Genomic DNA, 26355 nt, shown 5'->3' with positions numbered 1-26355 from the left:
TGACTTTGACATCGGAAGGTCCCCTACTCTAGCCCAGGTCTCATTTGTATTCTTTTCGTGTGGGTGCTCGGAGGTAAAAACAGGCGGTCTGTATTCTTGCATCAACATTTAAGGATCCACCCACATTGGATCCACCAAAGCCGCCCATATAGAAAGTGGCCCATGGGCGCATCATCTATCAACCTATAACCTTTTAGTTGTCCAGAGATGGATCTGGACCGTCCAACTAGGAACCACCTCATGGATGGGCAGATGGGTCATAGCACAAATGGTAAATAGACAAGAAGTGCATGACTATCCGCCGTTAAATGACCTGTCATTGCACGTCCGAGAGAGCTCCAGAAAAGTTATATAGATATGACAGTTACAAATAGCTTGTTGTGGCCCACCCATGAGATGTCCCACCCGTCAGTTGGTCTGGATTGCTCGTGACCAACCTTACAACTTAATGGTCCGTGCCATCTACTTGATTGCTACAAGGTACCCGACGTTCCTTGAATCGGGTCTTCTTCTTCTTTTTGCCTACAAGTGTGAGATGTCAACGGGCCGCGCTCGGGCCTAAGAATTAAAATTTCGAATGGAGCTATCCCGACGGCCCGACCCAAAACAGTACAAAATGAAAGCCAAGACCTACCCCAGGTCCGGCCCATTGACAGCCCTGTACCGGTGAATGCTGGAATCCGATGGCAGGTTATCGTGTGCGTATCCGACAGTTTTTAAATGGCGGCAACCATTGTGTTTGTGAGAAATCTAACCCGTCTATCCGTTTTTACAGATCATTTTAGCACGTAGGGCCAAAAACTAGGAGGATCCAAAACTCAAGTGAGCCAAACGAGTGGAAAAAGTGGGGATTGAATGACCACCGTTGAAACAATTTTGGGGCCTACGAGATTTTTGTATCAGTCTAAGATTTTCCGTGTCTTTGGTTCATCCAAGTGAGAGTGACTTTACGAATGGTTTGGTTGGCAAAAAAATATCAACGTGGGCCCTAAGAAGATTTCAATAGTAGCCATTTCTTTCCCTATCTTTTCCTCTTGTGTGGCCCAACTGAGTTTTGGATCGGCCTAATTTTCCATAGCTCACCGTAAATGAAATGTAAAAACTGGGGCGGCCCACCTTTATGCTTGTGTTATATATCAACTCCATCAATAAGTTTTTTCAAATCATTTTAGGGCATGATACCAAAATTAAAATAAATCCAAATCTCAAGTGGACCACACTAGGGGAAATAATGGTCATTCAAAGCCCTCCATTAAAGGCTTCCCAGGTCCACAGTAATGTTTATTTGCCATCCAACCTATGGATAAGGTCACCCAAAACTGGATGAAGGGAAAACCCAAATATCAGCTTGATCCAAACTATTGTGGCCCACAAGAAGTTTTTAATGGTCAACGACTACTATTTCCCATGGTGTGGTCTACCTGAAATTTGGATCTCTTTCATCTTTTGCATCATACCATAAAATAATCTGGAAAAATTGATGGACCAGGCGGATATATGATACATATATCAAGGTGGGCCCCACAGTCAGGGAAACACCCACTTTGGTGTTACCAGGGTAGAGGTGTACACGAGTCAAACCGAGTCTAGCGTGGCACGACTCGACTTGGCTCGGCCACTAGTTGACCTCAGCTCGAACTCGGCTTGACTCTATACTCGAGCTTGACTAGTCAGCTCAGCTCGAGCTAGATCAAGCGGCATTTTCACAAATACATGGGGTGCGCTTTCAATTTCTTACTGTATGTACAACAGTAACAGTTATTTACAGGTATGTCATCCAACACCTTGTAGGCAACATCAAAATTAAGAAAAAGAACGGTATTTGTTTCATATATATATATATATATATATATACCTTCTTTGCCACTCGCCGACATTTCATTGAGTACTTTTATCAAACACTTGATGAGCAACATCAATACCAAAGTACCGAGTTACCAAACTGATTCAGATTGAGTTGGGTTTCGATCCGGATTTAGCTGGGCTTACACAAGTTTGAACTCGGTTCAAAAATTTTTTGAGCTAAAAAAATCAGCTGGACTAGCTTGAACCCAATTTCAAAACGTGTCGTATTGAGCTTTTTCAAGTTGAGTCCAGTGATCTAACCAAGCTAACTCGGTTCATGTACAGCCCTATGCCCGGGCAACACCCAAATCTGCTTCCCAACCCATCCACTAATCAGGTATACATGTAAATCAATCCAGACGGTCCAAATGGTAAGTAATGATGCGTTGTTGACCTAACGAACCACCGTAGATGGATAAGTGTCTGATTAGTGGCTATCAACTAGTATGCTGTTATTACCGGTCCAAATCCACCAGAAGAAACCGGTGGGGTCCACCTGACGATGGTCCTGGTCCCTGACTCCACACATGTCAATGTAGACCTGAACCAGCATCAGTGGGCCCTACTGGGAGCAGGTCCTGGCCTAAAAATCAAACGGACCTACTCAGCAGGCGGCCCATCGCATTCAATTGACTGTGGACCGTCCATATCATTCTCCAACCTCAAAATTTCCAGACAAATGCTGCACAGCTGATGAGTGGACTGGACACACGTTGTGCTAAAAAAATATTAAACGCCCCGTCCCACCTGATGAACGGACTAGATCTCTCGCACATGTGCTGCATTTGCGTGTGTGGGGCACAACAATCCAGAGTCTAGATCGCAAATGTCCGGGAAATGAAAAGCTCTACACATCAGTGATCTGGACCTTTGATCTTATGGGAAACACTGTAGATGGGATATGCCCTAAAATCCCACCAGATCAGATGTTTCAAGCCATCTAATTTTTTGGCATTGTCCCAGAACAATTGCAATTTTATCACCTTCAAATTTGGAAAGCGTCCAAACACTTCCAAAAGAATTGGATGGTCTAGATTGACGTAAGGTATGTCAGATGACAGTGGATGCGTTGTGGCCACTCTGTCAACTCGTGCACCATCCAAATTGTTGGACGCTGTTTCAACGGTCTGGATTGCCACAGACAGGGATGAGTTGTCACACACAGTTGAAGAAAGGGTGACAATAGTTAGTACTCAGACTACTGAAGTAATGTAGTCCGCAGCTGATCCATGTGGATCGGTGACATGACCACTTCAAAAGGTAGGCCCTACCATGGATTAACTATATGGTCCACTTTATTCCGTAAAGATGATCCTTAACCATTCAAAAAAATGGACTTATATGTAAACACTAACCATGACATATATATTATCTTTCTATACATAGGTTCTAGTAAATTTTATGAAATAATAACATTAAAATGGATCATCCGTAGTACGATCCACCTTTTGAACGGTTCAGATCATCCATTTTCTTCGTTCTAATAGCAAGCGACGAATTCACTTCAGTAGTCCGCAGATTTACTGTTCCTCTTCATTAAATTGCTGACAGACGAACAGTATAATCATCCTCAAAACACGAGATTGGCTAAGCCCACGCGCGTGTGAGTTCTTGACCAGCTCAGCTCAAATGTACACGAAAACATGCCACATATTTATGAGATCTGATCTCTCCATCTAGTTTTTTGCCCTGTTTAGTTCCTTTTGAATAAAAAAATGACGGTTTAGATACTCCAGTGGGCCACAGCCCACCTAGAACAAAATTATTGCTAGCCATCCATTTGATTTTTAATGGCCCATTTGATGTGAGAAACAGATATAATTGTTTTAAAAAATAATATCTAAATAATATTTATCACTTGATGAACGCTTAGATATCGAACATGTATAACATAATGGCATGTCTTCTTGCGTGTGTGTTGCTAGTTCACACGCCTGGGCCTAGCCAACTTAAAAGACGGGAAGGAAGTACAGGAAAGAGAGCCAAAAGAGAAGCAATGTTGTCTTGCAACGTTGTACCTGGACTTCTACATACATCTCTTCTTTTCCGAGAATATATAACACATACAAAAAATCTAATCGGTAGAAAAGGTGGGCATGATCACAAAGATAAATATAAAATAAATTTATTTCAATAATATTGTTATTTTGGTAAAACCATATTCTATCCATTCATTCATTGTTATAGTCTGACTAGTAAATACTGCACCCTGATTATCGCGTGGCCCACATTTTCAATGATTCAGATGTTTCTCAATTGATACTTCGATAAGAAAAAAAGCGTTGTATAAAAAATCGTGTACGATAGTGTTGTATGGGAGTTATTTGATACTCCGGCTGCGTATGACGCCTGGTACGCAGTCACTGCAAAACTGTATACCTGGGATGACTTCGAGTCACAACCTCCAAGTCAGATTGATTAAAGAATCCTAACCTTTGATTGGTGGACACTTGTTTGTTGTAATGGGACCATTGGATATTTTTCGTCTTTAATCGTCTGGTCAATGCCCACCAATCCGGTAGCGAGATGATAAAAAAAGTGTAATTTGTGGTTCACGGTACATCTAAGCTGGACGTGTTATTGGAAAATCCTATTTGAAGTAATTGCTTGCCATGTATGCAATTTCAAAGTAATTTATACGTGCCTATCATCATCCATCACACTCTGCCGTAGTATCAAACTGTTTTGGCTGTCTTGACCTCGAAGTTTGAGCAAATTACTTAAAAAGCTACGATTTCCATGTATCTCAAGAGTGGCCTTCGAACAAGCTTTAGATATTGTTTCGAACGAAAATGCTCATGTCCTTGGTTCAGAAGTCGTACGGTTCTGGAGATATTCAATAGATACTCTCTCGAGAAAGTGACGAATTGGCTACTCCCCCCACCACCAGGCAATGGATGGTGCTCGATGTTATGTGTTCCATTCATGCCACACCATCCTTTTTGCCGTATCATTTTAGGAGTAAGGCATCCATGCCGTCCATAATTCATGTCGTCCATCCTTTTTCCTATGTCATTTTAGGAGTAAAACTCAAATATCAGTCGACAAGGTGGATAGAAGTGGATATTGCTAAGTCAGGAGTTTTTTGGGCCCACAGCAAGCTAGCCGACAGGGTGGATGGATTGGATCACCCCATTGTGGGCCTTAAGTTATGGTACCAATGGTTCGGTAGAAAAGGAAGTGAGCACGTTAAAAACCACAACTACGGTCCAGGCAACAGGACAACTATGACCCATATCACATGGTAACTACGACACATGTAAACCACGACCCATACGGCTACGACATATAACATGACAACCACGACCCATATAACATGACAACCACGATCCATATAATATGACAACCACAACCCATATAACATGACAACCACGACCCTTATCTCATAATAACCATGACCCATATAGCCTACATTTCCTGCTCTTGTAGTCTATCAATAGTCATCTCATATTCAAAAAACGCCAGGCTAACTTTGGTATAGAAGGGCACGTTACTTTTCTAACTTTGATGGACGTAAGAATCTTATGTCAAACGATATCTGCATAGTAGAATAGGTCGCATCAGGTGGTTGTAATGCAATAAGGGTTGTGGTTATCATGTTATATAGGTCGTGGTTTTTATGTTATATGTGTCGTGGTGAACATACAACAACCGCGACCCATATAACATGACAACCACAACTCACGTAACATGATAACTATGATACAACTACAACCCATATAACATGACAACCACAACCCATATAACATGAAAACTACGACCCTTATAACATGACAACCACGATCCATGACAACTATAATCCATATAACATGACAACCACGACCCATATAACAGCCACTGCTAGAAGAGAAGCTTAGAGCTGCACAAGACTGATTCATGGGAGATTTTGATAGTTTTTCAGTACTATCACACAACTCTGCAAGTTTCTTCCACTTCAGTTTGCAAATGGGGATATTATCATCCTTCTCACTCTCATCATCCCTGGTTATTACTTTTGAAGAGTGTTTTCTTCTAGTTGTAAAGGACGGTGTAAAACTCTCATCGGCGCTACTATCATTTTCTAAAGCTGCACTCTCACTTCTCTGGTCAGAATACCGTTCATCTGTTTTTTACATATCATTTTAGGGCTTGATCCTAAAAATAAGACGGATATAAATTTAAGGTGGAATACACCAAAGGAAATGAGCTGACAACCATGACCCATATAACACAACAACCACGACCCATATAACATAAAAATCACGACCTATGAAAACTACGACCCATGTAACATAATAACCACGGCTCCATGGGAAACCACGACTCATATAACGTAACAACCACGACCCATAGAACATGAAAACTACGATCATAATTACAATACAATATAAATAACAGTTCTCTTCAACGGGCATCTAACGAGCTGAAAAACTCTGTTGAGAAGGTCCATATAGCATGGGTCGTGGTTCTCATGTTATATGGGTCGTGGTTCTCGTGTTATATAGGTCGTGGTTCTCATATTATATGGGTCATGGTTCTTGTGTGATATGGGTTGTGGTTTTCTTGTGATATGGGTCGTAGTTTTCATGTTACACGGGTTATGGTTGTCAATCCGTTTTCCCCCAATCCACGATCCAACGTTGATAAAAATCACGATCCATTGTGGATGACAACCACGACCTATTGTTCGTCATATCCATGACCATTCCCTTCGGAATCAACACGACCCTTCGGAATTGACGCCATTCTTTTTTAAAAAATCACATTAATGTCGCTACTTCTTCGTAATCCCTTCGGAATCAGCGCCTAACCATTGGTTGACCAGCGTAAAAAAGTGGTGCTTGGGTTTTAAATTACTTTCACAAACCAATTTGAACCAGAATCCTTATTACAACACCTTAAGCATTCATGAATTTCATTGCTCTTTCAATCAAATTAATAGAAGAGATATTCGAAGAAGTCATCGAGTCCTTCTCGTGTTCTTCCTTTATGGGTGATCCATTCCCTTTCCTCAGGGATGTTGACGATCTTCCTGAAGTTCAACGGCCTCCACAGAAAATTCTGAAGATAATTTTCGAACTCCGATTACTCGACAATTTCAACGAGCACCCAGCGAGCTGAAAAACTCTGTTAAGAATTTCCATGGAGTCATTGCCAGAAGATAAGCTTAAAGTTGCACAAGACTAATTCATGGGAGATTTTGATAGTTTTTCAATATTATCACAATAACATGACAACCACGACCCATTTAACATGACAACCACAACCCATATAACATAACAACCACGACTCCATGGGAAACCACAACTAATATAACGTAATAACCGTGACCCATATAGCATGACAACCACGGCCATAATTACAATACAATATGAATAAAAATTCTCTTCAACGGGCACCCAGCGAGCTGAACAACTCTGTTAAGAATGTCTTATTTAAGCTTGACCTTCTCAATAGAGTTTTTTAATCAGAATAAAACAAGACATTTTCAACAGATTTTTCAGCTCGCTAGGTGTCCATTAAAGAGAACTGTTATTCATATTGTATTGTAATTATGGTTGTGGTTGTCATGTTATATGGGTTGTGACTGTTACATTATATGGGTCATGGTTTCCTATAGAGTCATAGTTGTTATGTTATATGGGTTGTAGTTTTCATGAGTTGTGGTTGTCATGTTAAATGGGTCGTGGTTGTCATGGATCGTAGTTATTAATATGGGCCATGGTTAGCATGTGAAATGGGTCGTGATTGTCACGTTATATGGGTCGTAGTCCTTAAATGACACGGTAAAAGGATGAGCGGCATGGATTATACATACACTTCAATGTGGGCCCATATGGGTCGTGGTTCTCATGTTAAATGAGTCGAGTTCGCATGTTATATGAGTCACGGTTGTTACATGTTCACTTCCTTTACTACCAAATGACAGAATAGTCATTGGTACAATAGTCTAAGACTCACAATGGGGTGATCCGTTCTGTCCACCTTATCGGCCAGCTTGCCGTGGGCCCAAAAAGTTCTGACTTAGGCAGTGTCCATTTCTAACAAACATCACTATGAGCTTGGAAAGTTTCAATATTGGGTTCCATTGTGACCACGAGCTCTAAATCAGGCTGATATTTGGGCCTAACCCTTAAATGACACAGCAAAAAGGATGGGCGACATGATTTATACACATACATCAATATGGGCCCCACGAGTTTGGTCCTTACCCACGCACAAAAAAGGGTTCCGTACACATCACTTTCTTGGTATTAAATACGACGTAACTTTTTATTCCCCAAAAAACCATATAACTACTAAAACAAGGACAATGGCATTTTGGTCCAAGTAATTTTAGAAAGCTCGTCAGAAGGCCACGCTTAGAAAATATAGAACACTAGCTTTGCACGTAATTTTCCTAAACTTCAAGGTCCGTACATGCAAAATTCCTTTTTATTATAAGCCATAGCCAAGTTCCAACAGTGGAAGCTTTGAGGGCCCCACATAGATTCCTGTGACAAATCCACTCCGTCCATTAGTCTTACAAGACCCCAATGGGAAAATAACATAAAAATCAAGCAGATCCAAATGTCCTGTGGCCCAGACCACACGAAAAATCGGGTATTGAACGCCCACAGTTGGAAATTTTGTCGCGTTGGCCCACAAAAATTTCTTATCAGGATGATATTTGTTACTACAGCTTATCTGAGTGGTTTTAATCCTATGAACGGTTTGGAGAGCATATAAACATCATGGTTGGGTTCAGGAAGGTTTCAACGGTGGATGTCTCCGTTCCCACTGTTTAGTGTGGTGTATCCCACATGAGCTTTGTATCTTCATGATTGTTAGTTTCCTGTCCTTTTGTGGCCTCTCAACACGGATGAACAGAGTGGATTTTTCACGGGAATCTCTGTGGGCCCCACATCTTACGACTACAGGAACTTCGTGTGCCGGGGGCACAGGCAATCCGCGTCCAATATCAACATGTTGGATTTACTTGATACTCTGGCTGCGCATGACACTTGATACTAAGGCACTTGGAAACTATAAACGTGGCATGTATTATCTCAAATCGAATCGACTAATACGTAGAAATCAATGTCCTAGGCTATAATCCTATTCATCGATACGCAGGCTATTGAAATAAGACCATCGGATATTTTCATTTCAAACGTCCACAAATCTAATGTGGATATAAACAAATAATAATATATTTTTTTCATTATTCATACATATTATTATTTTAAAAATACATTGAACGGTTTATTTTGACTTAACTATATCCTGTAGATGCAATTTTCAAGTGCCTGTGTATCATCCATGCTACTCTACCAGAGCATCAAATTCTTTCTCTTTCAACAGCTTTTACTTCTGTCGTCGAGATGGACTTCCCAGCAAACCATTTTTTCCAGAAACCCTCAGATTTCTGTTTTTCTCTTCTGAGATTCGAAATCAAGAAATAAAAGATTCTCTCTCTCTCTCTCTCTCTCTCTCTCTCTCTCTCTCCTTTCTTCAAAGCTAAAAAATCCAACCATAGAAAACTCCTTCCCAACACATTTCAACCACTCTCCAATACGACTTCCCAACGCTTCTCTACTCCTCACCATTTTTTAATTATATTGAATAAATCCTTAAGAACCCAAATACTCTCTCTGCGATTCCTGGGCATTTCCGGATCGGAGGTTGGATTTTCGGCGCAGAAAATGGGTTTTGGGATCTGGGTTTTTCGTGTTTTTGCAGTTCTTGCTCTTGTTTCGATCGTGGGTGCTGAGGAGATCGAGCAGAATCAGAAGACAGAGAGGATTTCAGGTGGGTTATTATTATTATTATTTTTTTCTTTTTAATTTTTGGCTGAAAATGATATTTTCGCTCCTCCCATTTGCTAGACGCCCGTTTACTTTTGGAAAACTAGTGATGGAATGCGGTAGCTTTACGAGGGCCTGCACACAACTAACTAAGAACCACGTGGGGTCAATGTGCATCCGATCCACACCGTCCATCACCTGCATTGCCACGTTTTCACCATGGATCTTAAAAATCAGCTCAATCCAAGATTTAGTAAGGCCACCCCATATGGAACTGTGAAAAAAACTGTAAATTAACGTGGTGTGGCACGCATGAGTTTGGAATGTCTTGATTTCCTGGGAATCCATTCATCTTGGTGCGGGCGGTCAGATGAGTGGATTGAATGGTATATACATACCATGGTGGACCCGACACACAATTGGACGGTTTTAATGGTGGGACTTCCCATCTCAATTGTTCCTGATTGTGTAATCCATCTGAGTTTTGAATCAGCTGGATTTTGGGCCCGGTTTCAAACACAAGATGGCTCACCTGATGGATGGGGTGGATCTCATCCACAAGAAGTCCTCCATCCACTATAGCGAATAGTTGTGGGTAGTAGTCACACAAGCGTTTTAGCCTTAGAATAGCAATGTAGGTGAATTAGGAAGATAATGGGGGTATGTGCATTAAACGCGTAGGGTGTAAATGTCAGCTGTTATTTTTTTCCCATTAGACATTGGATTACAGTTTTGTTTTTTTTTTTTTTTTTACCTTGTTGTATTCTTTAATTTGGTGGAAATGATATTTGTACCTCCTGGTTTTTGATAGACATGGCCCATTTACATTTGTAGGTAGTGAAATTATGTTTTAGTGAATAAGGAAAATGGGGTGTATCCATTAAAATTAAAAGTTGAGGAATGTTAGCTGCTACTTTTTTATTGCTCCTTTTTTCTGTTTGACTGGGAATTTTAGTGGTGAAAAACCATTTAGTTTTATTTATTTATTTATCTTGCTAATGATATTTGCACCCCTATTTTTAATACATACACATCTTTTCCTCACTGAGTAAGGCAAGATTGGTAAATTACGATGGAAATGGGGTGTATGCATTGATGGTTGGATGTGTAATGCATCAATGACTGGGGTGTAAATGTCTAATTCCCGTTCGTCTTACTTTTTTCTTTTTTCTTTTCCTTTTTCCTTTTTTTTTTTCCGTTGAATTTTAGTGATTTGTTATCATGTTTTTCTGCTTCTTTTTTTTTTTTTTTTTTTTTTCAATTTTATCTTTTGATGTTTTGTTAATATGTTCTTGAGTTTTTTTTTTTTTTTGAGAGGTAACTGAATTTTATTAAAAGCCCGCCAAAAGGCGAGAAAAGAATACAACTAAACTCTAAAACTCAAAAAAAGAAGAAGAAGAAGAAGGAGAGAGAGAGAGAGAGAGAGAGAGAGAGAGAGAGAGAGAGAGAGAATTAATTGACTTTACATAAAAACCCCAACCCAAAACACTATGCTTAACTTTACGAATATTTTCTTTCATCGATGATCTCCTATTCTGGAAGCACCAGCTATTCTGATCCCTCAAAATAAACCAAAAATTAGCCATAATAATCATTCTTCACACCACTTTCTCTACTTTGATTTGGAATCCTTTTTTAATTTTTATTTTATTTTTTGGTTGGATTCGGATTGGTATTTGTGAAATTTAGCTGAAATCTATGGTTGAATGGATGGAGCTTTGGGTTTTGTTTCATATTTCTTTTCTTTTTTTGGGTTTTTGTTTAGTTTTTCTTTGATACTAAAATTTGGGGTTTTGGGATTTTTGGTTATTGGGTTCTGTTTTGTAGTTGAATATATGATTGGAGGTTGAATCCATTGTTTGTTAAAGTGAATTTGCCCTCATCAAGTCGTACTCTTTAATTGTTGTCTGCTTGAGGGTAAATACATTTTTGTTATTTTAGGTTTATTGTGATAGGAATAGTTTCCAATCTATCATTTCTCATTATTGTGTTTGAGGTTTAGAGTACATATGGAGGATTACACGGATGCGGTGAAATTATGCCATTTATTGCAATAGAAGTAGCGCCTTGTCAGGCTAGAAGCAAGTGGGCCACACATGCACAAAGAAATAGGCATGTTAGAGGAATGAAACCAATTGTCTACATTCAAGATGGATGGGTATCCTAACTCAAAGTATTGGAGTGAAATATTATATAACACCTGTAGATATAAAATCGAGTCAAGCCAGGTTGGGCTAAAATGACTTGAGCCGAAGCTTGGCCTGAAAATTGAGAGGGCCATGCATGCAAGGCCCAAGCTCGGCCTATGGGCCAAGCTAGTAGATCCAAGCCCAACCGAAAGACGGGTTGTGCTCGTTGGGTTGGGCATGCTACCTGGCCCATTGTCACCTTTACATATGGGTTGGGTGTGCTAGCTGGTCCATCGCCACCTTTAAATAAAAAGATATGGATTAAGATACTGGGAAGGGATATGATCAAGATATTTTGTATCGGTAGTTGTGGCCACAACGGTAATCATCGTTACTAATATGGGTATCGGCCGTAACGGCTGATACGGGGGCGTCACAACCATTACAACCCCTGTAATAGTTGATATATTTTTTTTGGCCCAAAAATTCTAAGAAAAAATATTTAGAAAATTCAAAATAATGTAAATATTTCAAATATGTATTTTTTTTTTTAATGTGTTTATGGTGGTGTAACGGTCCACTCTTTGGTGAGAGTGTTGTATTTGGTTATCTGATGAATGTGAATTTATGAAGATGGTTATGTGTCTCTAATATATATACATCATAATCAAGCATTAGAACTAGAAATCGGAAACAAAAAGGCATAAATACCGCCTTTTCAATTATTTGAAAAAAAAAAAAAGAAGCTCTTGAAGCTTCTATTCGCCCAAATCGCTTCAATCTACAATTTTAATCCTAAAAATTATACTAAGAATGGTCGAAATCTACTGTAGGATAATTTAGGAAAGTTTTTGGAATACGAAAAAAAAAAAAAAAAAAGGAAGAGAGGAGAAAAATTGATTTATATAGGAAAAAAAGTGGACGTTTTTCAACCATTACAGGGGTAACAATGTTCCAAAAAACCAACTGCCCCGTTCCGCCATCATGGTTGTTACCTATGTCGTAGGTATCAACCTCTATAGTCGTATCGTAATGGATACAAAATACTTTGGATACAATTCATATGAAGGCTTGTGGCTTACCATAGTTACAAAATTAGAGTGGTTGGTGAAACAAGACTTGTTAAGTCAGTCGGAAATTGCCGGTACAAGGCTATGATGATGGTGGTGGTAGTGATTTTCATTTTCATTATCATTATTATTTCTATTATTGAAATTTGGTTGAAGGTTGAACAATGCATTTTTTAGGTGATGATCTCACCAATCATGCCACCACCGTGGATGGATAATGTCCTAAAAATCTACATAATGGGACAATCTGGCTTGTTCACCAACTGAGGACATGGCCTTAGATTGGATTGGTTGGTGAAAAAAGATTCATAAAGCCAATCACAAATAGATGGAACAAGGCTATGTTGATGATGATAATGATGATGGTTTCTATATAAATTTGGTTGAATGTTGAATTATTGTGTTAGTTGGGGTAAATGCTTAGATAACGATGATGAATCGATGCGTTGTTTAGGTGAGTATGAACCCCACGAATTATGATCATCACCATGGATGGACCATTTCCCAATGATTTCCATAATGGGATAATCCAACTCTTCAATTGGGGCCCACAAAAAGAGAATTAAGAGAAAAGCTACAGTAAGGCCAAAGATTATACAACCAAGATTGTCCAACCTAATAGACTTTCGGAGCTTAGTCTATGCATGCTGGGTCCAGCTGCTCAATATATCCAATCCATGAGCCCACTTGTGTGGACTCAAGATCAAGGATATTGCGGATATCCTCTGTTTGAGGGTCTATAAATCCTTTTTTTTTTCAGCTATCATGACCTGAGGGCACTGTAGATGCCTTGCTCAAAAAACAAAAGAGGGAGAGGTTGCTAGTCTACATGCCTCTGTATGGTTGGGCCTTTTTTTAGCCTATGAAGAGGATTATGGCAAATGAGCTCCCTGTAATTAATATGTGGGTAATGTGAAGGGAAATAAAAAAACGAAGAATCTTTCACAATCTAGCTGGTCAAAGACAAAAAAATACGGACACAATTGTGGACTTCATCATTAGTTGGGTTCTTGCTACGAATGAATTCCATGGTGTAACTGCATCAATTTGAGTATTGAAGGGTGGTCATTGAAAGTGACACTAAAGGCTAATTGAAGCTTTTTGGGGAACCTGAGCCTTTAGGTTGGGAGGGTGTCCTCCTTAAGGATGACAAATATGTGGTATACATTTAGGTCCATTTGGATACATGGACTAGTCACTTAAGACAAGGATATCCTTATCCAAGGAGCTTGAGTTGCACTTGGATGCAGCATTCACCTAAGGCTGTCCAAAAATTAACTATTATGCTCTCCAATGGGGGAGGACGGAATGCAACTGTCTGGTACAAAGGTGTTAAAAAAGAATGTTCTATTGTTCAATGTTCGGTTAAATGCAACCCAACACTACATGGACCAGATTTCAGGAGAGGTGTGTTCAGATTTTAGAATCGACTAATTATAGGGTTCGGGTCTTGCGCATGCATGCCATATTGTACATGTTCCACGGCTCACCTCTTTAATATTTCTCCTTCTGTATGCTTTTCAGGAAAAAAGTTTGTCCAAGAGGTGTCATTGGAATGCAAGATAGCAACTTCCATGGACAACCATGTCCAAATGCCCGAACACAAGTCCAGTATTTAAATCCTGGACATGGATATCCTTAAGTGATTTGCCCATATGCATCCAAACGAGTTTGAGGGCCCTTTAAGAAATATGGATTTAAATCCTGCACATGGCCTTATTTTTATATGTATTTGGTAAAGCAATTTTATTAGAGACACCCACAAGGGGAAAATAATACATACAAACTAAACCATCAGCACACCTACATCACATGGACATACTTTTTCTCATGCCTACTAGGAGATGTTAAAAGATACATGATTGCACACTTAAAGGTTAGAAGTAGAACTGAAAACATTACAAAAAACAACTGTGCAATAGGTTTTCATTGTATAGGGGCCCAAACTATGCGCTGTCAGACCAAAATCATGCAATTATATCCGAAATGAGTTTATATTATATCATTCAAGTCTCATGCTTGCTATTATAAAATACAAACAATACATCCAAAAACAAAAGGGAAGCAAAAATAACCCTCGGACTCATATCCACATGAATTTGCAACTATTTTCTTCCTTTTATACAAAAGAAACGAATTGAAACATACTTAATCCAACTTTTCAGACTAGTCGAAACTCCCACGGACCCAAATCAGAAGCTTAGTGTGGCCCATGGAGAGTTGATTGATGATCTAGGAAAATATCGCCGGCTCTTTGGAAAATTGATTTACTTGACAATCAGTTGACCCGATATCAATTTTTCGGTAAGTGTGGTCAATCAGTTTATGCAAGCTTCGCGTGTTCCTCATATGGAAACTGTGTTTCGTATAATCAAATGCTTAAAGGGAACTTCAGGTCGTGGTATTCCATATAAGCACAATGGTTATCTTCAAGTAGAAGTGTTTTCAGATGCAGACCAAGATAATCCTCCATCCGACAGACGATCTACTATAGGCTATTGTACCTTTATAAGAGGTAATATGGTTACGTGGAGAACTAAGAAGGAAAGTGTGGTGGCCCATTCAAGTGTAGAGGCAAAGTATAGAGCAATGACTCATGCTATGTGTGAGCTTATTTGGTTGAAGACGTTGATGAGTGAGTGGGAGTTTATTGTTGAGCTTCCTATGAAGCTATATTGTGATAATTAAGTTGCTTCTCATGTTGCTAGCAACCTAGTTTATCACGAGAGAACTAGGTAAATTGAAGTTCATTGTCACTTCATCAAAGAAAAGTTGCAGTAAGGAACTTTGCATGTAGGTCATCAAGTCTTAGGATCAGTTGGTAGATGTGTTCACTAAGGCTCTTGGTTGCACTCATTTGGATTGTCTCTTCGTTAAGCTGGGTATGAGTGTTGATGGACAGTAATGGATGGTAATGATCACATGCGTATCCCACTTCATGTGGAGATCATGGTTTCCGTTGTTTCATTCTATTATTCTTCTTTCTAGTCCTCAAGGTGATGTGTTAACAATTTAGCTTAGAGTTAAAGCAAACGGGCTTTCTAGTCCTTAATGTATACTACATAGTACATGTATTAGTAACGGAGACTATAGAGTTCATATACTAGTGCATACAGTAATATGAAGAACTTTGATATTCTGGTAGAGTGTGATGGATGATACACGGCCCTTATAAACAATCCAAATTGTGCACCCCACTTTAGATGGCAAACAATATATTGATGCACTTATTCAAGTCCATGCATATAGTGGATAATTGGGTGGGGCATACGCTTGGTTGCTTAATGATCTTATTTGACATAGGTGTGCCACATAAAAATTTTAATTCTCTAGAGGAGCATGATGGTTCACGACATGCTATCACCGATCGTACACCAATTGCACACATAGTATACAGGTAACTTATCTCCCTGGTCTGGCCTTGTTAGGGTGAGGGCTAGCCCATTAGGTCCTGGGCCGGGCTAGGGCTTAGTGCTCTAAGGCCGGGCCAGGGCCAGGGCCAACCTCGGCCTGGCCCATTGCCACCCTAAGTGCCGAACCGGATCAGAATCACCCGAGTTTGAGTTGACTCGGATGAGTTGTCAGTCCTTGGGTGCCTTTTGCGAACATTATTCATGTGCCATGTCAAGGATGTTGATTGACATGATCATGCATTTCAATTGTGTGTTAGAAAGTCGTGTGTGTAATCTAATCACTTGTAGTAATTGCTTCGGTCTTGCCAAATGTAGGAAGCGCTGGCGATGTTTTGGAAGACGACCCCGTTGGAAGGTTGAAGGTGTTTGTTTATGAACTGCCAAGCAAGTACAATAAAAAGATACTTAAGAAGGATCCCAGATGCCTCACTCACATGTTTGCTGCCGAGATCTTCATGCACCGGTTCTTGTTGTCGAGCCCCGTCCGAACTCTCAATCCGGAGGAAGCTGATTGGTTCTACACCCCTGTGTACACTACTTGTGACCTGACCCCTAATGGGCTCCCACTGCCTTTCAAATCACCTCGGATGATGAGAAGCGCGATACAGCTGATTTCTACAAACTGGCCTTATTGGAATAGGACGGAAGGTGCAGACCACTTCTTCGTCGTTCCGCATGACTTTGGCGCATGCTTTCACTATCAAGTAGGTGATTCACCTTCTACTGTAGTTTTTCTTTTAAACTTTGCATAACAATTCAAATGTGAAATCGGTTCCATCTTTACACACCCAGCTCAGTATGCCAGCTGGTAGTGTATACTCTCCTCACATGGCATATGCTCAGGATCGAGCTTAACATGGGTGTTCGGCAAGTAGTGGGCCTAATGCCCTTAACCGAATCTGTTTTCTAAGGCGTGATCACTAGAGGGAGAGCTATTCACATGAATAAGGATCTTGAATCCTGCAATGTAGCATTTGCGTGGGATCTAGGCATTCATCAGGTGGGCCCCACTATGTAGGTTTTGTGGCCCAAAAATAGGCCAGTCCGTCATCAGGTGGGCTAAACCTCTACTTTTAGTGTAGACACTTGATCAATTCGTTTTAACTATCCATTCTTGTACATGGAATGCTGGACAACCAACATGATGACTGGACTGGCCTTATTTTCAGGCCACAACACACATGGTGGGGACCAGCTGATGAATGGACCAGTTCTCTTACACGATTGGGGAAACAGGATTCTTGCGAGTGGCCAACTGTAGACACCCCGACTTGAGGGTGGGCCTGGATATCCACGATCTGATCTCAAGTTAATGATGAATTGAATGGTTGTGATGAAGCATGGCAATTTGTGGACACTGCAGACCATTGCGTCGGCCCACCTTGTTGTTTTGATGGGTTTATCCAGTGGCTGGTTTAGGCCCACTTTTTTTGTTTTGATGGGTTGCCTTTGGCAGGCAGTCTGACACATCTACCTAAGCAGGAAAGGGTGCTTATTTCATTTCGCAACTGATGTGTTACAGTGCTTGTTTCTTAATTTCTTATTGATTTGAAGTTAACCTTAGATCTTTTTCATGACCTTTTGTTTTTAAATGTTTCCATGATTTTAGGAAGAGAAAGCCATTGAACGTGGGATTCTTACGTTGCTTAGGCGGGCCACACTAGTTCAGACTTTTGGGCAACGGAATCATGTTTGTTTGGACGAGGGCTCGATAACCATTCCTCCATATGCTCCTCCGCAAAAAATGCAAGCGCACCTTATTCCTCCTGACACTCCTCGCTCTATCTTTGTTTACTTCCGTGGTTTGTTCTACGACGTTGGAAATGATCCTGAAGGCGGTTATTATGCAAGGTATGTTCCTGTTGCCTTGCCAAACTAAAAATAACTCGTCCAAATCACCACAAAGCTTATACATTTTTTAAAGCTCATTTATAGGTCGTTTGTTTTTTAAGAGAGCTCCATTCAGCCTGGATTCACTTGTGAGTTTTGCCCGCTGGCACATGATGTTTTCGAACGGTGCACCAGGTCGGCCGGACTGTTTGGATTTCCTATCACATAAACCAGTCCAGTAAACTTGTCAGCTAAGCTGTGTGAGAAAATAATAGACGGTTTTGATAAGATCACTAATGGACCTCGTCCAAAATCCATATGTCAACCACTCTATGAGCGGACCTACGTGATTGTTTTGGGCCTGGTCATCTAGGTAGTGGGGCATGGCAGATATATGGCTCTAATGTCTCATACAGATGCAAGGATGATACGTGTGGATAAAGTTTTAGAGGATGCATGAATGGGTTTGGGAAAATCCTTGTTTGAATCTGCTCAAGAGGCGGGTCCGTCCATCAGATGGGCCAAACAACGAATGATTTGGGAAGGATGGGCAATGGTCCATATCCAATGGCGTGTCTGTGACCCACCCTATGAGCAGCCTATCCTAATTATTTAGGGCCATATCATCTAGAAGGTGTAGTCCACCAGATGCATGGCTCTTATGCCACCACATGGATGGAGGGTGGCACATGTGGGCATGTTGATAGGAAGCATGAATGGATTTGGAGAAAACCTTGTTTGAATCTGCCCATCAGGTTGGACAAAAACTGAACAATTTGGGAAGGATTAGCAGTAGTCTACATTCAACAATGCATATGTGGCCCACAGCTTAATTCTTTAGGGCCATATTATCTACATGGTGCGGCCCACCAGATGCATGGCTTAAATGTCTCACTATGGGCACGGGGGTGCTTTTACAGGACACTTGGTAGATGGTATTTTGACCATCCAGTGACATTTTCTTTTGTTGGCCCTTTTTCTGGTTTGATCTTTGCAGAGGGGCGCGCGCATCGGTGTGGGAGAACTTCAAGGACAACCCGCTCTTCGACATCTCCACAGAGCACCCGACGACTTACTACGAGGACATGCAGCGGGCTGTCTTCTGTCTGTGTCCTCTGGGGTGGGCCCCGTGGAGTCCAAGGCTGGTGGAAGGGGTCATATTTGGCTGCATACCAGTGATCATAGCGGATGACATTGTACTGCCCTTTGCAGATGCAATCCCATGGGAGGATATTGGTGTCTTCGTGGCCGAAGAGGATGTCCCGAACTTGGACACGATCCTCACATCAATATCGCCTGAGGTGATACTGCGGAAACAGAGGTTGCTTGCAAATCCTTCGATGAAGCAAGCTATGTTGTTCCCACAGCCGGCCCAACCAGGCGATGCATTCCATCAGATATTGAACGGTCTTGCTCGTAAGCTGCCGCATGATAGGAGTGTTTACTTGAGGCCGGGTGAGAAGGTTTTGAACTGGACTGCAGGTCCAGTCGGCGATCTGAAACCTTGGTAGCCGGGGGCAGCTTCTTTCCTGAGCTGGATCATGAAAATCAAAGGTGTTGTATATTCATCATGGATCGTCAACCTGTCTGAGTCAGTCGAGTCTGAATGTCTGATCTGGTTTGGGACCATGAATCACCCCCTCTAATATACCGTGTTCAGCTCGGCTCGGATGAGTCACCCCGACTCACCTGGGTCCCAACTCAACTTGGGACCAGACGAGTCTGTCCGAGCCGTCCAGTCAGGAAAACATGATCCCAATTTAAGGTGTAAATCTTGCTGCTGAGAATGTTGCATTATAGGTTCTTTTTGTAGCTTTTTTATTGGATTGTTTATAAGTGATTTTTGAATGTCAATGTCAATGCATTAATGTTTCCATCTTAACCGATGTTTTCATGAGTCATTTATGCACCTTGTGGATAAATCTTTCTCGCGCGCGTTGATGGGAACACATGGTTTGTGCATATGAAATCCTGACCATGCATATGGAGGCGACCTGAGCCCAAAATCTTGCTGATTGGACTATGGCCCATCCACAATGGGACCGGCAAGACGAGTGTTCTGGATTTAGCATGTGTATTGCCACATTGTGTGTGTGACAGTCCCATGTGATGTTCTTGGCAGTGGTCTCTCACGCACAAGCCCTTCTTGCATCAGATGCATGTCTGTTTCTTCTTGGTTCAGGTTCATCTGTGCAAGCCCAAGCATATCGGCTTGATCTATCTTGAGAGAGGAGATTTGTATGATACACTCGTCCCTCCCATCTGTTCGATGGTATACTCTGTTTGAATGTGGGAGAAAGCCTCATTCTAAGGAACTTTCAAGCATGGGTTGTGCCAGAGATGTTAGAGAATACAAACCACCAGAAAGAAAGTACGACTCCAGGATAATCAGTTTTTTTTTTTTGCCATAGTGGGTAATCAGAAAGGCCAAAACGATTTAGATTTTATTAATTTTACCGTCTTTGGTGTTTTAATAGGATTGTGGAGATTGAGAATGTTAAATTCACTGAAGATACTGGAAATTAAAACACTGGGAATGCAAATCTAGAAAGGTTGTACTTGTGTGAAAGAGTGAATTATGATTTCTGCCAAAGTTATTCAAGATAATGTGGTGATTCATTCTAAGGTTGGGCATAAAATTGCTGCGAATTACCTAATGTAACATCAAATGCAATCTACTCAAGAGGAAACAGTTCCTGGTCATAAAATGTTGGGCCTTTATGGAGATAACTAACTAATGGGGGCGTTTGGATGCTAAGTTACTTTAGATACTACTTATGGCGTAAGTAACTTATCTTGGTTTCTACTTAATCTACAATAAGTATATTTAACAAATAATATACTTATCGTCCAAAATATAGAAAAATATATTTGGTTCCAACTTTATAAGTAATTATTCCAAAAGTTTGTTTAGTTCCCTTCACATCCACCGTCTATCATGTGGGGCTAACTTTTAATGTGGATCATTCATTGTGTAGCCTTACCTTTGATGTGGATCATCTGTCATGCAAGTCCTAACTTGGTTGAGGACTTCTGTCATGCAAGTCATGCAAGTCCTAACTTGGATGAGGACGGGCTGAAGCGCGTGTGATCACGCCGTCCTCAAAGCATTAATTGAGAGGATGCTAATAGTTATTATAAGGATATTGTGATCACAATTTCTTCTAACGTTCTTAATATTTTCGATTTCTATTTTCACTTTTTTTTAAAAAAAATTATAAATATATAATTTGAGAATATCATATTCTCAACACAATGTATGGTTGTGATTTTATGTTCCGTTGAGTTTTGGTGAATGGGCAATCAAGAGAGTGGCCCATTATGACAACAGTTGGATCGCTGATATGTAGGCTCTGGGTAAATTTTTTGTATAGACTGATATACTATTCATTTTTTTGACTCGGTCCAAGTAAAACTTACCTAACCAAATTAGACCTCCACCCGTATGGGCAAACCCATAAATATGAAAATATTCATGATTTTTTTAGTTACTTTACCCTAAAGTCAGGAGCATTTTTATCCAAAACCTTATTTTCGTACCCTAAAAATCTACTATGATAGCATAAGTTTACAGACGTCGAAAAAAAAAAAAAAAAAAAGGCACAGAAGGAAGGAGTCTACAGTGCTAATTTTTTCCTATATCTTGAGACTTGTGCGAGTTGGAGACGGTTTGGCTAGTGACGTCTACAAGCTGGTGCTGTGGTCCCCAACATAATAAATGTGTTTTATCCACGCCATCCATCCATTTTAAAAGATAATATCAATGCTTGATCCCAAACTCAAGAGAGATCTAAATCTCAGGTGTACCACACCATACGAAAACAGAAGTGATTGGATGTTCACCATTAAAAACCTCCTAAGGCCACTGTAATATTTATTTGAAATCCACCCTATCAATTAGGTCATTAAAACCTCGATGAAAATTAAAAAACAAATATCAGCTTGATCCAAAACTGTTGTAGCCCCTAAGAAGTTTTTAACGGTGGGCGTTCAATCAATAATGTTTCATGTGATGTGTCCCCTTAAGATTTGCATATATCTCATTTTTGGGATCATGCCATGAAATAATTTGAAAATTGGACGGACAACGTGGATGAAACATATACCTCGTTGTGGGAGAGCTCGGTTCACCCCAGCTGCCGCCATAGCCACCAGCTACTGGCAGCGTCAGTAACCAAACAGCGTAGCTGCGACTAAGTATTGATCGTGTGTCGCAGCTACTTGGGCCCACTGTCTTGCGGTACGGTGATCTGAACCGTATATGTTGTAAACCCTAACTACAGGATTACCATCACTATCTGATTATGAACCTAGAACAATAAAAAGAAAATTTCCAACGGATCTCATTCGCTTTAAAAAGATCAGTTAGGATCATCACTAAAGCGTTACTAGTGGTCAATCATGGAAGCGTTGTAGCAATGAGAAGATGGACGGTTCAAATCATCAAACCATCACAGCATGTAGGCCCCACTGGGTGGCGACACATGCTGTCTACGTAGGCAAAACGAGCTCTTCCATTTATTTCTATTACCTGTCTATTCAAAAAGGAATGATTCAGTGTTACCCGAGTCACACCTTAGTGGGTGTTACACTTACAATGGGACCCACTTTAATACTTTTCTCTATATCCACGCCGTCCAACGGTTTTTTCAGCACGTTATAGGAATTATTCCTGGAATTTAATAAAATTGAAATCTTAGATGGACCACACCACTGGAAACATTGGTGATTGAATGCCCACCGTTGAAAACTTCATATGGCTCACCGAAATGTTTTTTTTCCATCCAGCCTGTTGATAAGGTTAAGAAGAACTAAATTAAGGGATAATACAAAGATTAGCTTGATCCCAAAATTATGGGGCCCACAAAATTTTTTTAATTGTCACTCATCACTCTTTCCAGTGGTGTGGTCCACTCAAGATTACATGTATTTAATTTTAAGAATCACAACCTAAAATGAGGTGAAAAAATAAATGAACAAAGCGGATATACAAAAAATTCATTAAATGGGCCCACAAGGGTGTTTCCAGAGTAACACCTAATCGTCTCGGAGTGGATACGAACCCCACCACCCATGGTCCTGTCAGAAGCATCGAGGAACTCACCATAACGTCTATGTTTGATCCACACTGTCCGTCTATTTTTACAGGTTCTTTTAGAGCATGAGCCCAAAAAGGAGTCAAAATAAAGACTTATGTGGACCACACCATACGAAATAGTAATGAATATAGAACTCTTACTATTAAAAAACTTACGAAGGTCTATCATAATATATATTTTCTATCTAACATGTTCATAATGTCACGTACATAAAGGTAAAACATAACTATTTACTTGATCTAAAACTTTTGTGATCCTTATAAGTTTTCAATGGTAGACTTTCAATCCCCATTACTTCCTTTGGTGTGGTTGACTTGAGCCTTCAATCTCCCTTATTTTTTAATTTATGCTCTAAAATGATCCATCAAAATGAATGGACGGCGTGGATAAAATATATACATCACGGTGGGCCCCACATATCCCCTTAGAAGACCGTACGTTTCTAGCTAGTTACTGGTAGGGTTGGTACCAAATCTGCGCCCCACTTAATCCGGTCCCATCCTGGCCATCCCTCGTATATGATCATGGCTATCATTTCAATGGTTTGGATCACTCAGACCATGAAGCCACATGTACGGAAGCCTACGTCAGCAAGGAAAAGTAGATTTGTGCTTGACGTGTAATTCCTCGTTCGCCACCTACCGTGTCCACGTCATTCGGATTTTACAACCAAGAACTGTGGTTTGCTACATCACATCCTCATATGCTGCTGTTTTTTTGTTTTTTTTTTCGTCGGGACTGAAACCAATAGAACATGGGTTAATTTTGAAATGATCTAAACCGTTTAAATGATGTGTTTCACCGTTGATAATGTTACCTTAAAAAAATCAATATTGGAAATACCATCAATGGCCTATAAAACAACATTGAAGGAGACGATCCATATTCATATGAAAAGAATTAGATGATCAAATGGTTGAAAATTTCCACACAGAAGGTGCATACTTTTAGGTAATCCCGCATGTATACTATGCAAAGATACAGATAAGTCCGTCCCCGTCCTTTGACGGAAGATGTTGGATGAATCTGTAAAATACAAAATACATGGTATCACCGGTCTACTTCAGGAGCAATAACAGGCTTATCCTCGTCCGCACATAGAATTTCCTAGACAGGTATCGTTTGGTGATCAAAACCGTTGATCCAATGAAATTCACCAGGGATGATAAATATAAAAAAAAATGAATTGTCTTCGCTTGATCTGAACACGTCTATGGAAGGCCAAAAAATGGACAGCTGGGAGAAATTATCCAGCAAATGTCTACATTCAATTGGAAAAGAAAGGGAAATTATCAAACGTTGAAGATCTTGTGATTTGATAGATTTCTAAAAATCACCCATACGAAATACATCATATAAACGGTTTAGATTAACGAAATATGGGCCCCACATGTAGGCGATCCTGTGTGCATCAGGAACCGTACATCCTCCGCTCTTACTGCAGTGAGAAAACGAGATTCTAACAGCAGGGTTGAGTTGGTGGGTGGTAGGTGGGGAGCGGGGACGCGGTTTGCGTGGTGACCCTGCCACGGCCGACGTCTGTGATTGCAGGACACTGTGGGGCCCACTGTGATTTATTAGTTTTATCCATGCCGTCCATCCGTCTTGAAAACTCATTTTATATGCCCAAAAAACATAAAGCTTAAAAAATATCAAGTGGACCACACCGTAGGAAAAATGGAGATTGAACGCTTACCATTGAAAAGTTCTTGAGGGCTACGGATGTCTTGGATGAAGCTGATATTTGTGTTTTACCTTAATCCAGATCTCATTGATTTCATCAACAGTTTGGATGATAAATAAAATCACTGTGGGCCCTAGGAATATTTCAACGGTGGACGTCATCATATCCACCTTTTCTTACGGTGTGTTCCACTTGAAATTTGGATATAATTCAATTTTCGTATCATGTCGTAAAATGATCTGAAAAAAATGAAGAACAGAGTGATATAATACATGAATCACGGTGGGCCCCACAGAGTCCTGCCGCCAGGGAGGTCGGGGTCCGCACAGGGCGTAGATGTACGCTCAGCCATACCGTCCGCGAGGCAGATAGTCGCGGAAACGGATTCGCTACTCCCCCTCCCACCAGCCCGGCGGCTGGTGGTCGGTTCTCTGTGGGTCCTACCATGATGCATGTGTTTCATCCCCGCTGTTCATCCATTTTTAAAGATAATTTTAGGGCTTGAACCCAAAAATGAGAGGGATATAAATATCAGGTGGACCACACCGAAGAAAACAATAGCGATTGCATAGACACCATTAAAATCCTCTTAAGGCCCACTGTACGCTTTTTTTGACATCCACTTTGTTGATTAGGTCATACAGTCCTAGATGAAGGAAAAAAATAAAGATTAGCTTGATCTAGAACTTTTACGTGCCTTTACAAAAATTTAATGGTTGAAGATCATTCGACAATGTTTCCCTGTAATGTGGCCCACTTGAGATTGGGATATACTAGCCTGGTGGCTAGTGGTCGGTGTTATGCAGGCCCCACTATAAAGTATGTCTTTTATCCATGCCATTCATCCATTTTTAAATATCATTTTAGGAATTGATCCCAAAAATTAGAGGGATATAAATCTCAGGTGGACCACACCACAGGGAAAACAATAGTGATTAGATATCCAATGCTCCTAAGGCGTAATGTAGGGTTTATTTGACATTCAAGCATGGGCAATTTTAAGAAGGGGCTTCATAACCCGTACCTTAAGTGTATCTCAAACAGACACGGGATAATCCATCGGATCTTAAAACCCACTTCCACCATATCTCATTTAAACTCACGGGCCAAACACTTTTGGGAGTCGATACCAAGCCCTCACTGCTGAAACGAGTATCTAGGGTTTATTTGACATTCAAGCATGGGCAATTTTAAGAAGGGGCTTCATAACCCGTACCTTAAGTGTATCTCAAACAGACACGGGATAATCCATCGGATCTTAAAACCCACTTCCACCATATCTCATTTAAACTCACGGGCCAAACACTTTTGGGAGTCGATACCAAGCCCTCACTGCTGAAACGAGTATCTTTCACCCAGTTTACCACTTGAGGTATGGATTTGGGTGTGACATTCAACCTATTAATTAGGTCATAAAGACCTAATAGAAAAGCATATGGACGGCATGGATGAAACACATATATTACAGTGGTGCCCACAGATTGAACACCGACCACTAGCCATTGGCTAGTGGCAGGGG

The 26355-nt window shown here is 40.6% G+C and overlaps 1 protein-coding gene across 1 annotated transcript; it reads left to right on the top strand.

Moving 5' to 3' along the window:
- Positions 1-9201: 9201 nt before the first annotated feature.
- On the top strand, positions 9202-19954 carry LOC131246607 (probable beta-1,4-xylosyltransferase IRX10L). Its single transcript, XM_058246901.1, has 4 exons — positions 9202-9615; positions 16539-16927; positions 17833-18074; positions 19051-19954. Exons 1-4 carry the CDS (start codon positions 9510-9512, stop codon positions 19562-19564), a joined length of 1251 nt encoding a protein of 416 aa, XP_058102884.1. The 5' UTR covers positions 9202-9509; the 3' UTR covers positions 19565-19954.
- Positions 19955-26355: the final 6401 nt, after the last annotated feature.

Source organism: Magnolia sinica, chromosome 5 (assembly GCF_029962835.1).
Source record: "Magnolia sinica isolate HGM2019 chromosome 5, MsV1, whole genome shotgun sequence".
NCBI lineage: Eukaryota > Viridiplantae > Streptophyta > Magnoliopsida > Magnoliales > Magnoliaceae > Magnolia > Magnolia sinica.
The sequence above is the reverse complement of the archived record's forward strand: the minus strand, read 5'-3'. Positions and strand labels throughout refer to the sequence as shown.

Coding starts and splice junctions, on each gene's coding strand:
- LOC131246607 (XM_058246901.1), top strand. CDS start 9,510: ATGGGTTTTGGGATCTGGGTTTTTCGTGTTTTTGCAGTTCTTGCTCTT. Junction 16,928..17,832: donor GCGCATGCTTTCACTATCAA/GTAGGTGATTCA, acceptor CCATGATTTTAG/GAAGAGAAAGCCATTGAACG. Junction 18,075..19,050: donor GAAGGCGGTTATTATGCAAG/GTATGTTCCTGT, acceptor TGATCTTTGCAG/AGGGGCGCGCGCATCGGTGT.